The 14,611-nt window shown below is 38.7% G+C and overlaps 1 protein-coding gene across 1 annotated transcript in view; it reads right to left on the reverse strand.

Moving 5' to 3' along the window:
- Positions 1-14,611, reverse strand: part of ITGA9 (integrin subunit alpha 9) — a gene marked incomplete at both ends in the record, with an annotated part of 220,912 nt that overhangs the window by 86,952 nt on the left and 119,349 nt on the right. Inside the window, one exon of the mRNA XM_080364271.1 lies at positions 3,487-3,563. Within this exon, the coding sequence (XP_080220397.1) occupies positions 3,487-3,563 (77 nt within the window). The remainder of the gene's footprint in view (positions 1-3,486; positions 3,564-14,611) is intronic.

Below are 14,611 nucleotides of genomic sequence, written 5' to 3' on the forward strand. Positions count from 1 at the left end.
TCTCCAAGGGCACATTTCACTGTAACAGAAGTATTAAAAAAAAAAAAAAAATACAAGAATCACCACCACATCCCACCCACCCAAAGAGCTTCCAGAGTCAGAAGGCTTCAAACTTTTTTGCCATCACCCACTTTGAAGCAGTCCAACCCTTCCCTCATCTCCAGCTGCACAGTGGAGGGTTTCAGCTTGCCAAGCAGCACTGTTTCCACATGCAGCAGCACCTTGACAACAGGAAATAACACGACAAACCCAATAATATCTGGTCAGAATGGCAATGAAGTTTCTAACTTACACATGAGGATTTGCTTGGTTCAGGCATTTTGGATAAACGGCCATATATTATGTCATTTCCTAGACCAGGTGTTAACATCCCAGGCTATTTGTTATTTATGTAAGTGCAGTGTTCCCAATGTAAGGGCACATGAATAGGTTTTCAGAAGAGAAGGAGGATCCCAAGAAAAGCAAAATCAGAGCAGACCTGGTTTGCTCTTGCCAGCATGGGCTGGTTTTCCTATTAGTCATTGGGTATGTGTATTTGGCATCTTCAAAGCTGGATGCAATCTCTTAACTGGGTAATTCTAGTGATTCAAATGCATGCCAGGTGAACTCTAAATCAGAATAGCTTGGGCAGTTCCTAAGCTCATAAGAGTGACCTCAACAAACAATTCTCTCGATGATAATGTAATCTGAGATAACTTCCTATGCACACATATGCTCTAGCAGCACATATTAGAAAGCACATTATATATAGTGACGGACAAAACTATATCTTACAATATACACAGCACAATATGCATAGCTTTTGGCTTTAACATACACACTTTCCATGTATTTGTAGCAAGAACAGCCAGACCAAGTTGTCCATCTAGCAGATGGCCTTGTATCCAATGATGTCTAAAAGCAAGAGGCCAATGGAAGAACAAGGCAAGCACAGAGTGTTACTTTGCTGATATATTTCTGCAGCTTCCAGCATACATATTTGCCATTTCCCCACCATGTAAACTCTCAGCATTTATAACATCCCCAGCAGTAAAATCCACAGGTCAATCACACATTTCATGAAAACATACCTCCTTGTTTGTTCTTTTTCAGTGCTCTGAATAGTTGAGTATGATTAACAAACTGTATCACCTTGCTACTTCTTTTTAGCAGATTATTTCCCTGATTGTCTATGAATATGTTGATTACCATTAGCTCCAGCACAAGCACTTGTGGAGTTTTCTCCTCTAGGAAAACAAACTATTTACTCGTCTCTGTTGACTATCTTTTAATTGGGTAGTAATACTCAGGCACCACTCCTCTCAGAACTGGGTAGCTTAGTTTCTTTGTGAACCTTTGGTGAGAAATCTTAATAGAAGTCTTTGGCAAGCCCAGGGAGATGATCTTAACCAGATCAGTCTATCCACCTGTCCAGTGACATCTTTAAGTGCTGTCTCTCAGATCTGCTGCAGCTTTTTACCACTGCCTTCCCATAAACATCCTGTTTATTTCAATCCACTGTATCTGTGTGTCATTAATTGCATTCTTTCCAACAATAAGTCCACCAAATTTAGTCAGACGTGATTATTTAGACAAAGCATTGCCGTAACCTTCCTAACAATGAAGTCAGTTGTTTAGTGCAAATAGTACTGAGTCATTCATCTTTTTTGTTCTTTCAAAAAAAAAAAAAAGTTTTGTACACAGGCTTAGCATAAATAGAATAACGTGGAAAAACTGCTGATACAATTCTTTAGCATGAAACATATGGTGCTGGAAAAATTACCATATTCTTGAAGACAGGCACTTCTCTAAAATCAGAGTCCATAGCATGTTTTTGTAGTCTTATGTGCAATAATAATAATAATAATAATAGTTTTCTTTAGAGATAGCCATTGTGTTATGTTTCTTAATAACTGAAGCTTACACAGCCCTTTAGCTAAAGAAAACTCATTCTGTGCAGTTGTGATGGATTTGACAATATCCTGTTTATCTCAAAAAGAACTTCAGCATATCACTAGATAAAGACAATTTGAGAGCATTTGTTCAACATTTTGCTATACAAACGCAGAAACTCTATTTGAATATCCTAAGCTTTCTTAACAGTTGTGGGTTTTAAATTACCAAGATAACATAAATAACAGACGAAAAATAAACCGTCTAATACTCCATTTGTGAATACAGCTCTTACTGCTGTGATTACTATACAGTGACTGACAAGATTTTAGGACTTGTCTCTTGCTCTTTATTGATTATTCGTCAACTGAAAGACAAAATCCCTCACTGGCTTCCCTAGTCTGCACAAACATGTCTTCAGTTCTTACGAGATTTTGCTCACCATGAAGATCAAGCAAAAGGTCAAAAAAATCCAGACTAATTGCAGTCAAAGCTCAGACTCAGCAACCTGAGATCTAACCCTGTTCCCAGCCAATTCTCTGAAACATTCCTGTGGACTTCAGTCGTGTCTGGAGAAGTCCATAACTTCTCAGATTTGACTCTGGTTCAGTTTCATCTCCAAGTACAGTTACAGCATGCTGTAGACTTACATAAAATGTGTGCATATCTCCTGACTATTACTATCTCATTTTTTTTTTCCAACCCCTCTTCTCAAGCAGGGGAGTATCTTCCCCTCTCTTTGCTGACCTGAAAGCAAAGCATTTCACAGAAAGCATCTCCATCAAACAGCAAACCTCTGGTACACAATTAAATAACTTGCATCAGCACTTCCATCTCTAAAAATGTGCTAAAAACGCTCAAAAAAAGGAAACAGAAGTGATGTGTGAAGTTCACCTTTAGCCTGATTTATTCCAAAATTGAATAACTACATCCTGGCAAAACAATAGGCATTTTCCTAGGATCACCACTCGCAAGGGACAGAACATAAACTTTACTTCTGGTCTATTTGATGAGGTTTATTATCCCAGAAGAAAGTGTAATCAGACATCCCATCCCAACTTACTAACAAAAAGAATCAGACAAAGGAGGGCAGTATTTCAGGAAAAGTTAGCAAAACTATACAAGTTCAGAAACAGAAAAAGATAACTTGAAGAAGATAATAAAAACACTCAGAACATGGCAAATTAATATTCCATGTGACATTTTTTCTGGACAAAACTGCCTTTCTGCAGGCAGTTCTAGTCCTATCATGTCATAAACAGTATTTTACTATCTTTGAAAAATCACATGGTCCATATTGGTACTTCATTTAGGCATGCATCTTTACTCTCCCTGCCCCTCTCTGCTAAGCTATATTTTTGGCCCAGTTTTTTTCTATTGTGATTGGAAAGGTGAAGGTGTCATGCCCTGTATATGCACAGAGCTCACTGCCACAGGAATTCAGATTCTTGAGACCTATCTGCACTAAAGATGGTATCACTGTCATCTTTCTCCTAGTCCGGATATAGAATGTCCATGTGCGTATTTTGATATTTTAATGTCATCTAACATAAAACGAATGGCATACTCATGTGTAAGAAAGAAAAAGAAAAAAAAAGGAGTTCACATACTCACCTAGACAGCAATAATTTACCCTGAAGTTTTAAATCAGCAGCACAGTCATCAGATTGACAGTTCCTCTCAAAAACAGTCTGTGAAAACCAGAGAAAAAGAACTGTTACAGCATGAAAAGAGTAAAATCAAAATTCAAAGAAGGAACAGGCTTGGATGAAATAAAAGAAAACCAAAATCTGTGATACAGAAATATGTGAGTGTTAAAAAAATTCAAGGGCAGGCAAATCTCATCCTTATCAGAACCATTTTTATTCTCTTCTAACCGAACAAGAAGTTTCACCAAAACCAGACTCTCTCAGAGGTTTTCCTCAGTCCATTCCCACTTCTCATCTGACAAGAATTACTGCTCACACAATATTTCTGGCACTCTTATTTCTCTTCCCAACACATGTGCATGAAAATGAAACAGAAAATAGACTATTTATGGAACTATTTTCAGTCCTAAGAACTGCAAGTAAGGAAATCATTTGCCCAAGATATTCAGTAGTCTATATTAAAGAAAAGCAATTAAACTTTTTTTATTTTTTAAAAACTTTTTTTTTTTAGATTTACAAGCAAAATAACTTACAAGGACTGTTTATGTACCAGTGATAACCTCAAATAATGGAAACTGTCAGTCTTGTAAAGACTATTATTTAGGAAATTTAACAGATTGATAGAACTAGGAACTGCAAAAGGATGACATACCATCAGCCACAGGTATGCTATTTAAGCGGCAGAAAGAAGGTGAATACGTGAGAAGTTCAGGAGCCTATACAAATCTCTATGGCAGTCTGTCATAGCTAAATGAGGCACCCATCAGTGAGTGAAAGAAAGAGGCAGGAATACATTCATAGCCTCCAAGAAACCTAAATGGCATTAAGATCAAGGTTACTTTCCCCTGCTGTTGACAACAGTGACCAATACTTTTCAGGCTGGAAGATTAATTCTTTCATAGCTGTAATGCTCTTCAGCTTATCAAATATGCAAAGGACAAATATCTAAAATGAGGGTTGCCAACACTTTTCAGCTAGGAAGCCTGGCAATCACTGATCTCTTCCTTTAATATGAAATATTTCTTTCTACAAGCTTGGCTCCAAGACTTATTACCAAAGTAAATATTTCAATCACAAATGCAAAGACAGAACAAACCTGTGCAGGACACAGATAATGGTCAGATAGGGATGAAGAGGCTTGGGATGAAGGAAAAAAAAAAAAAGACAACACAGAGTTAATTCCTTTTTGAAGAGCTCTGCCCAACTGGGATTGAAGAAAGACTTTAAATCTTAAGCCCAGAGAGATTTCTAGGCCTTGTCTCTCCAGGAAGACTCTTGGCTAAGGCTGCAGGTTGCTCTCCTTTTTCTGTATTGTCGGAGCTCTCCAAAAAGGAGTGGACCTTTATGAAGTCGATTGTAACAGTATTGGACTAGCAGATACCAAACTGTGGTGTAGGTTGTACTAAGTTGCAAAAAGAAAGAAGAGCAAAGATAGATGGGAGGTAGCCAGGTCATTTGGGGATATTTACTCTGCCCTTACATTTCTCACCTTTTGCTTTCTCAGAATCTCTAAAGTGGAAATTACTGCCTATACTTACCTTTTCTCCTTAATAAAGACTACCATACCAAGGGAAAAGAATCACCATAACCCTGAGAGGGGAACCAGCATAAGGAATCCCTCTAAAAACATTGCACATTTCAAAGGTATAGTTTCAAAAGTCCTCAGAATTAACCTTCAACCACTATAGTAGCTATATATAGGAAAGATCGTTTGACCTTCAGAGGAGAAAGAAAAAGAAACTGTAAAAATATTCTTGCCTGACAGTTTCGCTATTTGCATTGCAAAAATCTTGGCAAAGTGAACAGAGTGATCAAAAATACGACCTGCATGTTTAAAAGAACAAAGTACTGTAAATACATCTAAGTAACTACATAATAATTCTGGAATTTTGTTACTAAATCTATAATTGCCATTCTTCAGAAGGAATGAACAAACATCTCATTTTCTAAAACTACCGAGCATGTATCTCTTCCAACATATCATGCACTGGACAGCAAGCTACTTTGAAATACATAGGAGTATTTTGTTATGTCATAAAAACTCAAATTCCTTCACAGCACTGGGATGTGAAAAAGAAATAAGGATAATGAGTACCCAGATCCATAACTGTGTAGGAGTGAACCTTTTGTTTCTGTAGAGGATCTCAAATGCATTCGGGTTTGGGGAGAGAAGGGTCCAGCCAGATGCTAGGACATACCAATGCAGACACAGCTGGTTCAGCAGCCCACTTCCATCACAGGCTAACACCACCTATGGATTATTTTGCTATTTTCGACTATTTTCCCCAGAAAGTCTGGATGTAGGTTGCCGTGACTCTATTCCACCTCCCCTGTTTTGTGTGCCTGCAAGAGCTTCAACCCTGTAGCTTCTCACAGTCAATCTCCTTCCTCCATTTTCTTCTCTGCTATCTTGAGCCTCCCCTTCCCCAGCCCGTTAGTTGTTCTGCCTTTCCAATTTACTAATTCCTGCCTGTTCAAATCGCTTCTGAAGAATTAAGGAGTAAACACACTGTATGTCATCATAACATTTGTGAACACTGCTTATATATTGCTATTGTGCCCTTACTTGGTCTACTTGGGCTGTGATTTCTTTTGGCCAGAAACTGTACCTAACTCAACACTGCATGTTGTTAGAGCAGGATACCATTCCTGGGATATGCACAAGCCCTACTACAATATAATCATTAATTTTAACTATAAGCAATCTTTAAAGTGACTTCAGCTTTACAATACCAGTTTTAGGGATTTGTAGGGTTCTTTACATATTAAAAATGTTGAACAAGGTAACCAGTGTGCTGTATATGTCTTATGAAGAACTGGAAAAAGGGAGATAGTACCAAAAAAAAAAAAAAAAAAAAAAAAAAAAATCATTGCGCTGTGGAAAAATTTAATAATCTTTGCAGTTACCAGTCGTCCAAGTGAAGAGAAACAATTCTGAACAGTGGTTTTACCAGAGTTCAATTGATTGTTACCGGATTCCACTTAGATTGTACTAAGTACCTCTCAGTTTTGGTTACATACATCAGAGATCGTCAGGAAGCTTCTCTACATATGAAATACACTCAAGAAAATTTAAACCCAGGGGAGGGGGATGGGGAAAAGGGGACAAAATTTGTCCTGAATTAGAAATACAGCTGCATTTCTTATCTCAAGGACACTGCCTTTCTGTCTGGCATTTCCAGGAGAGAAACAAGTATTTGTGTGCTCAGTGGCAGGACAGGATAACATCATTGTTTCTAGGACACCTTTATTGTACAAGCACAAGGCTAATGTAAAGCACATGCATAGTGAGTCTTTCAGACTTCCTGCAATCACCAGATCTACAGCAATGCACAGAGCAAATAATGTATTTCCAGGGTCCGCAACTCCACTCTGTGGTCTCCCCTGCTGCACAGATCCCGGCAGAAATAGGGAATTGCTCCACATCTGTTTCTACCAGGTCACCCAACTTCCCAGATAAACACAATTTCCTTAAATTCTGCGTAGCAGCTTTTCTGGGTGGAAAAGATGATGCTTCTTGGGAAGTCAAGGAATAATGGCAGATATATCCTGAAAGGCTACTGGAGATAGATGATGTCCATGTCCTCCAGAGGGTAAGTAAAAAGCCTGCATTAAGATATACTCACTATAAAGAGTGAATATTCACATCTGTACACAAATGTACAGGAAGAAGAGACCTAGAGCCAGCTGACAAGTAAAGGGATCTGTCTAGACAGGCATTCAGATCAGGGCCTCAAAGCAAGTACCTCTGTACCCACTCTTGCCTCTTGAAGAGTGGCTTGAATTCCATATTGTGTAGTAAAGGCCAGGAGTAAAAATATGCAATCCTCCGCCTTGGGATGTAGAAGGATGATGAATCCCTAGTTCCTGCAGTCTAAAACATCCTAAGCACAAGGCTACTGGGTATGAAGATATTGTCCCTTTCCTTCCTGCTGATGTTAGACTGCTAAGAAATGCTGATAGGAGCTAAAAATCAGCAACAATGAATCTGGTTTCTGCCTAATGGCCAGAGTTCTCCACTCAGGGGAAGGTCATCTAGGATTTCAAACCTGGCTCATTAAATCACTTTACTTACTTTCAATGCCCATCTAAAATCATAGGCATGTATGTTTCTGAGAGTAGGGAACAGAATGAGAAAGAGAGAAAACTGAAGAAATCTGTGTTGGTGGCACTCCTGCCCACAGAATATACTGGAAAACATCCAATAAACAAAGAAAAAAAAAAAGTATTTCAAATCATTCAACATCTCAAAATTCAGGGAAGTACATGGAAATTTCAGGTTGTAGCCAAAACGTAAAATCAAGACTTCAAGTTGCCAGTAGTGTGTACCAGTAAGAGTTGTGCCCATCCTTTCACAGAAAAGGGAAAGCAACAGCTGAAGGACAATGTTTGAAGAGAGGGAAGAAATTGGATTCTCAAAAGAACCCTTGAAAACATGTCAGTTCATGGTCTGGATACGAGAACAGTGATTTACTCTGGATCAGGCCTTTAAACACTTCCTCACACATCTGTCTACAAAGGGTTCAGATAGCACAAGTTAGGAGGTAGCAGAGCTGGCTTTCAGTAACTGAGGATCCATCCCTTTAACTTCATAAACTGTGCCATGTGCTTTAGCAGGATAACTTGGGTTATGCAAAATAATCTGGGTTAAGAATACAGTGTTTCAACCTCTACGTGGATTTGCTGTAAATTGTCACCATACCTTATGGTATGTACAGGGATGACTTAGCAATAAGATCATGGTAATAACACAAAACCAATTCTATTTAAAGGATTGAGGATAGGTATGTTAGTCTCATAATTCTTTACTTTTTAGATCTTGATGCCATATGGCTATGACCATGTTATCTGGTGAAGTTAGGTTCCTGGGTCCTTATTTAGGGACCACGATGTGATCCAATTTTCAAAAGTACTGAGCTGTAAGCAAATCTCACTGCCTTTTCTATGAAATATTTCCTGGTTTATAGCTTTACAAATCAAACAACTTAGATATTAATGTGCCTAAATGTAATACAGGAGCTTGATTTTAGACCTTTATTTATTTTGTATTTAAATTTTCAAATTGCCTGCAAAATAAAGCTATTACTTACAGATCTATTGATCACAAAAAAAGAAATAGTGACTGACTCTCCTCAGACATCGTGTGCTTCACTACAGTACTCATGGAAATGGTCCATTCATGTATCCAGCTGAGGCCAAGTGCAAAATGGTCGATTTAAATTCCCACTAGAAAAGCAATTACTGTTGTGGAAAACTTTCCAGGATTTCATCAGATGTGCTGGCTAAAATAAGAATGCATGATTTCCATAATACCCCTAGTGAGTGGCAGACTGAACACATGACAGAAGCCGAAATACCAAGGGAATGATAAGCATTCAACAGAATCCTACTATGAAACCAAAGGGCCGTGCCAGTACTGCATGGTGCAGGGGACCAAGGTTAGCTAGCAAGCTCCCTCAGCTCCATGTAAACTTCATCAGAGCATGTCTTCATGCAAAGGAAACAGATGTTCATTTACAGTGCATTAGTATAAGAAAACATAAATTGGCCAGTAATAATTATTCTGCTACACTAGTAGGGGTGCAACCACACAAGTCAAACTCCTCCAGCTGGGGAAGGCCACAGAGGAATTCATCCACTTTACTGAGGTGGAAGACTCTGGTCCTACAGCTCATGGCTAGCACATTGCCACTTGTCAAGCCATCTAAGGCCAAACTCAATCACTTCTCCCCTATTTTAGCTGCAACCTGCTTGCAGTAAGTGTTAAAAACCAAGCTGGAGCACCAAGCTAAAAAGCAGAGAGGACATTCGAACATAAGAGGAACACAACTCCCAAATGAAATCAGCTTCAGGCAAGAAACCTGCTAGCTATTGAAGGCAAGCATAAATTAATAAACATATGTATTAGTTATTCCTCACAGCAGTAAGTGGGTTTAACAATGCGATCTTTGTTCTCATGTTCTCCTGGGGTGAAGAATTACAATTGGTGGCAATAGAAATATATCCCCAGCCCTTCAGAGCTTTATTAGATTTCTAGTCTGACTAACTCATTTTTCAGGCTGAGGCAATTTTTTCTTTTTTGAATCATTAACAGTTCAAATGATCCAAACAGTGTTCTCATTTTACAAGACTTCAGACCTTATAAATTCATAGAACAATAGATGGGAAGGACCTATGGGGTTAATTGTCCCGTCTCCCTATACCATTATAGGATTGATTTCTGCAGCACGTTTCTCAATATATTTTCCTGTCTTGTCTTAAATGGTCTTCCATTTATTTTGGATGACTACAGAATAATTCAATTATAAAATCTCAGGAGGGTTCTTTAATGATATTCGAGAACATTTTCTACTCTAAACCTTCTTATTTCTACTACTTAAATTGGAACCGTGTAAGATGAATCTTTTTTACTCAGGATGCTTTCATACTTAAACATTTTAACATAAGAGTCAAAACCTTTGTTAGTCATCACACGATTGTGTAATTAGAATTATAAAAGCATATTAACAACTAGAAATGAAAAACAGATGTGACAGCTGTTTTGTCAGTTAGAAAGGAAAAAAAAAAAATCTTCAAAGTATCACATACATAATTTATGTCTACCTTTAACTCATTTAGACCCCCCCAAGGATATGTGAAAGTCCTCTCCTATCATCTATCTGTGGGTTTGTATGTATGAATGCTAGTCTGAATGGACAAGGATTTTGTGGCAGAGGTACTCTGAACTGAATGAACTAATACTATCATATTATCTCCTCTCAAGGTATTAGGTATTCCAGTTAAGCTCTAATAATCCTTCATATAACTGCTGATCAGAGCTAATGAAGCCTGGCTTCCTGAAGGCTGTCACCTGCCTCTGTTTTTTTGAGTATATTACAATTTTCTTTTATAGCTCCACACATAAGCAAGAACTCCCTCTTTTTAACACTTACAATTCTCCATCCACAGAGTGCTTTGGAAATGAAATGCATGCTGTTATGCTGAACTGCAGAAATTACCCAATTGGATTTTTAAGTTAGGGTTCAGTTTGCAAATGCCTATGTGATCATCTCCCTCTATTTATTTATTTGAAGAACCTTTAAACTAAATCAGACAGTTCACGTCCTCCCACCTAAGACAGGATCAAGCTGTAGTCTGACGCTCCCCTGGCACATATGCACAGCCAACAGATGAACATCTATATATCTCTGTGTATATTAGCATATTATATGGGCTATTGTTCTTTAGGAAGACCATGAGACCTAAACCTGGGGATTAAGCCATGTCTTACACATTCTCAGTTATGTTGTTTTTACTCTGCTCAAACAGGAATATGAAGAAGTTGGACAGTAACTGGCCTAGCCTGTCATTGCTTAAGAACAAGCATATAGAAACAAGCATACCACCAGAGGCATTGATTTCTGCTCATTCTTACCTCAGCAAGTTTGCTAATTATAAACATTTCAGAGGTACAGTACATCTGGGCACCTGCTGGCAAATGTAACTCAGCCTAATCCAGTACATGCTCACGGTGGGTCCTTTCCAAATTCCCTGGCACGAACAGCACCCAGTCCCTGCCAGTTCAGCACTGACTCTGACCAAACCTGTCTAAAGCAGAAGACAGACACCACCAAAGGGATGCCAGAGGGAGGAGTGGAAATCATCACTTTCAGCAATCCCACTCCAACTGAAGGGAAAACATTGGCAATTAAGCAGGAAAAGTGGCACATGGTGGATCTCTGCAAGAGTAAATGCAGAAGATAATTTGGGAGCTTGCCCTGCCCAAGGAAGAAAGACTTCAGTAGCAACACATTTCAGCTGGAACACGGCAATTAGGCTGACTCCTGCAATCTCCCAAAGACTTCCTACGTAACTGGGCATAAGTCAATTAACCTTCGAACTTTCCACCTACCCAGCTACTGACAGGTATACAAAGGTAGTGAGGCTTCAGCTGTGCCAGTAAATTAACCTGCCCTGGCTTCCAAGACACAAGCATCCTAACTCCTGACCCATGCCTGGGAATGGTTTACAGTAGCTGGCACAGGTTAAAACCATGCCAAGAGCCATTCCAGCAGCTTAACAGGATTAAGATGTCACTCCAGTGCCTAAAAATATGGTGAGCATAGCTCAGTTTGCTGACAGAGACATGACCTGACTCAAGCAGGCACACAGGGATCTCTGCTTCAGAGAACACACCACTGACAAACCTGGACCATGCTGTGTGTATGGACAACCATATTTTAGCCTGTCCAGATCTCTCATTGCTTTGTCCTCAGTATGACTCTGGTGGGGTGTGTGCATGCTTTAAAAGAAATAATGGCATTATTCATGCAGCAAACCAAAAATCACTAAAGGTTGTTCATAATTCAGTTCCATAAAAACCCCCAAACTCCCTCATACCTGCCAACTAAGCAAATTTATGTGCAAATACTTCACTAGCTTTTCAAACACAAGTATTTTTAAAAGTAGTTCTCTGCTTTAAAAACATGAAGTTTATCCCAGAGACGTGCAGCCTCAGGCACCCAGAGGTACAGCACTGTACCCAAATTCTCACTGCAAGTCAGTAGCACAGCTGGGAACAGAACGTTCTAAACATTTTCTGTCTCTTCTTATAACTTGCAAGTAGTTTTATAGCAGACCATTCACGAAGTCCTGAAAACATTGACGCAATTAAATCTCCTGAGAATATTTTCCTATAACAAAATGGTGTCTCCATCCACATAACAGCAGGTGATTTTATTACAGTATTTAGAACAGACAGAATTCTAGCACACCACATTTTGAACTCTAAGATACATTACTGGATACTACTAGGAACAAATCCGGGCTTTATTTGGCAGGAGATCTTTCTCCTCCTTGGTTGACATGTATTTATACAGTGGGTATACAAAAATAAATGTTATAGTACAAACCACTTACAACGAACTAAGCCAAACCAAGTTCTAAATACTCATTAATTTCCCTGAAGTAAGAAGACTTATTAGTTTTTTCCAGAGGATGGAGGTAGCAACTGTATTTGGGAAGCAAAAAAGAAGCTAATGGAAAGTCATCCTTAGGGTGGGAAGCTTTAAAGTTTATAATACGCACTCAAAGTAGAATCTTTTTTTCCCCACCCAATCTTGACCCAGAGATCTTCTGTTTGAGCAAAATTGAGCTGACTAGCCACTTATAACTTGGAAAGCTGTAATCTCCTCCACACAACCATTTTCCACCCAACAATTTTACAAGCTGCCAAGGCATCTATCAATAGACACGTACTCATTAAGTATTTGCTTTTGCTACCACAAAAAATTACGCCAAACTATAGCAACTGTCATTTCTGTTAAGCATATACAAGAACCAATAAAATAGTTAAGTCCATGAGAAATCAACTGTTTCTGTATCCTGGGCCAAATAGTCCCTCAGGCCAGTTTAATTACATTAGTACTTCATTTTGAAGTATCAGAGCCTCTTTGCTTAAAAAAAATAAAGTCTCAAAAATGTGTGGTTTTTCATCAGGAAATGTCAATTAAGATCCTTTTCTTCAAATCACTCAGACGTTCAAATTTTGATTGTTTCAAGCACAGTTCACTCAGGAATAGAAACAGGCTTCTTCACTGAACAATCAAGGTTTGGTGTGGTTTTGGTTTTAAATATCAGCATTTTGCACTGCCTTACAGCAAAGACTGCATTATTTTAAAATAAAGATGACCAATAAATAAAAGCACAGAATCGTAGAATTGTTTAGGTTGGAAAAGACCTTTAAGATCAAGTCCAACCAACAAACTAACATGATATCCCACATCCATGTATTCCTTTAATACTATAGCTCTACTTTGGTCTAAGTGAGTAGTAGAAGACCAGACTGTTCTCTTACTTACAATGTAAAAATGATTTAAAGGATGAATATCCAACAAGATCCTTTTCTCTAATTATGACACTAGAGAGATGTCACTTCTGGTGGTACGTGTCCATGAACAGCATTTCCATGCTGACTCCTTAACGGACTAGAGCAAAGTACCATGAAGAACTTCATCTGGTCAATATAATCTTCAATTCTCAAGTCAAGTGGACTCCTGATGGCTTTCCTACCTCCTTGTTTGTGAGCCATAGGGCTGTACCCTCTTGTTGCGAAGTCACACAAGCATGCAGGAAACATCAGGTTCACAGGAAACAAACTGAAATCCCAGTGAAAGTGATCACTTCAGCTTTAACATCACTTAAGTTTAAATAAGATCCTATCTAGGTGACTATAAAGGCCACATATTTGCAAGATGATGGACTTTCCAAGTAGGCCTAGCAGTCCTCCAGTAGGATCTTGAAAGACAGAAGACTCCCTCCCCTTTCTTCAGCTATTCAACTACTTACAGCTTCATCTCCCACATTAATTCACAAAAATGAGCCACCTGGGCTTTTCAGAAAAGTGTCAGCCTCTTAACAGTATTGTAATGGTGCCTCAAAGCAACAGATGCAACATTTCTCACTAGACCAATAGGAGAAACAACACACAACTAGCTATATTTAAAGACTCCAGTACTGCCACTAACGCTAAGCTTGTCCACTTGCCCTCACCCGTGCTCTGTCTTCTGAAAACAAATCCCACTAAATCTGTCTTGAATTGGACTTCCAAAATGTCAGGTCCCTCCCTAATCCTTAGATTCTTTGAGAATGTAAATATTTCACTATATTAACTTTGCTTCCTACTATTCATTTTGGTCATTTAGAATAATTTCTACTTGCAAGATAACAAGAATCCTGAAAGAGAACACCATGCCCTGATTTTCCCGTGGGAAAAAAAAAAATATATAGATATATAGATATAGATATAGATATCTATAAAATCGGTCTTTGAGTACCCCACCACCATGCCTCAAGGCTACTCCGTCAGGGCTTTGTCACCGCAACTGTCACACTGACTCCGAAGCTCTTCCCACTTCCTTAGCTGAAAGCACACTTGCAGGCACAACCCTTGTCAAAATCCTTTTCTTCCTAAGCTAAGTGAACAACATCTGGAAAGCAAATGGAAAGGCATTGTTAAACTGCCTCTCTTTCATCCAAATTACGCAAGAAAACAACTCAGGGAAAACCCCAACATATTTGTATTTCTGCTCTATAACCTCAGCATTTAGGTA

Source organism: Nesoenas mayeri (genome assembly GCF_963082525.1).
Source record: "Nesoenas mayeri genome assembly, chromosome: 2".
Taxonomy (NCBI): domain Eukaryota; kingdom Metazoa; phylum Chordata; class Aves; order Columbiformes; family Columbidae; genus Nesoenas; species Nesoenas mayeri.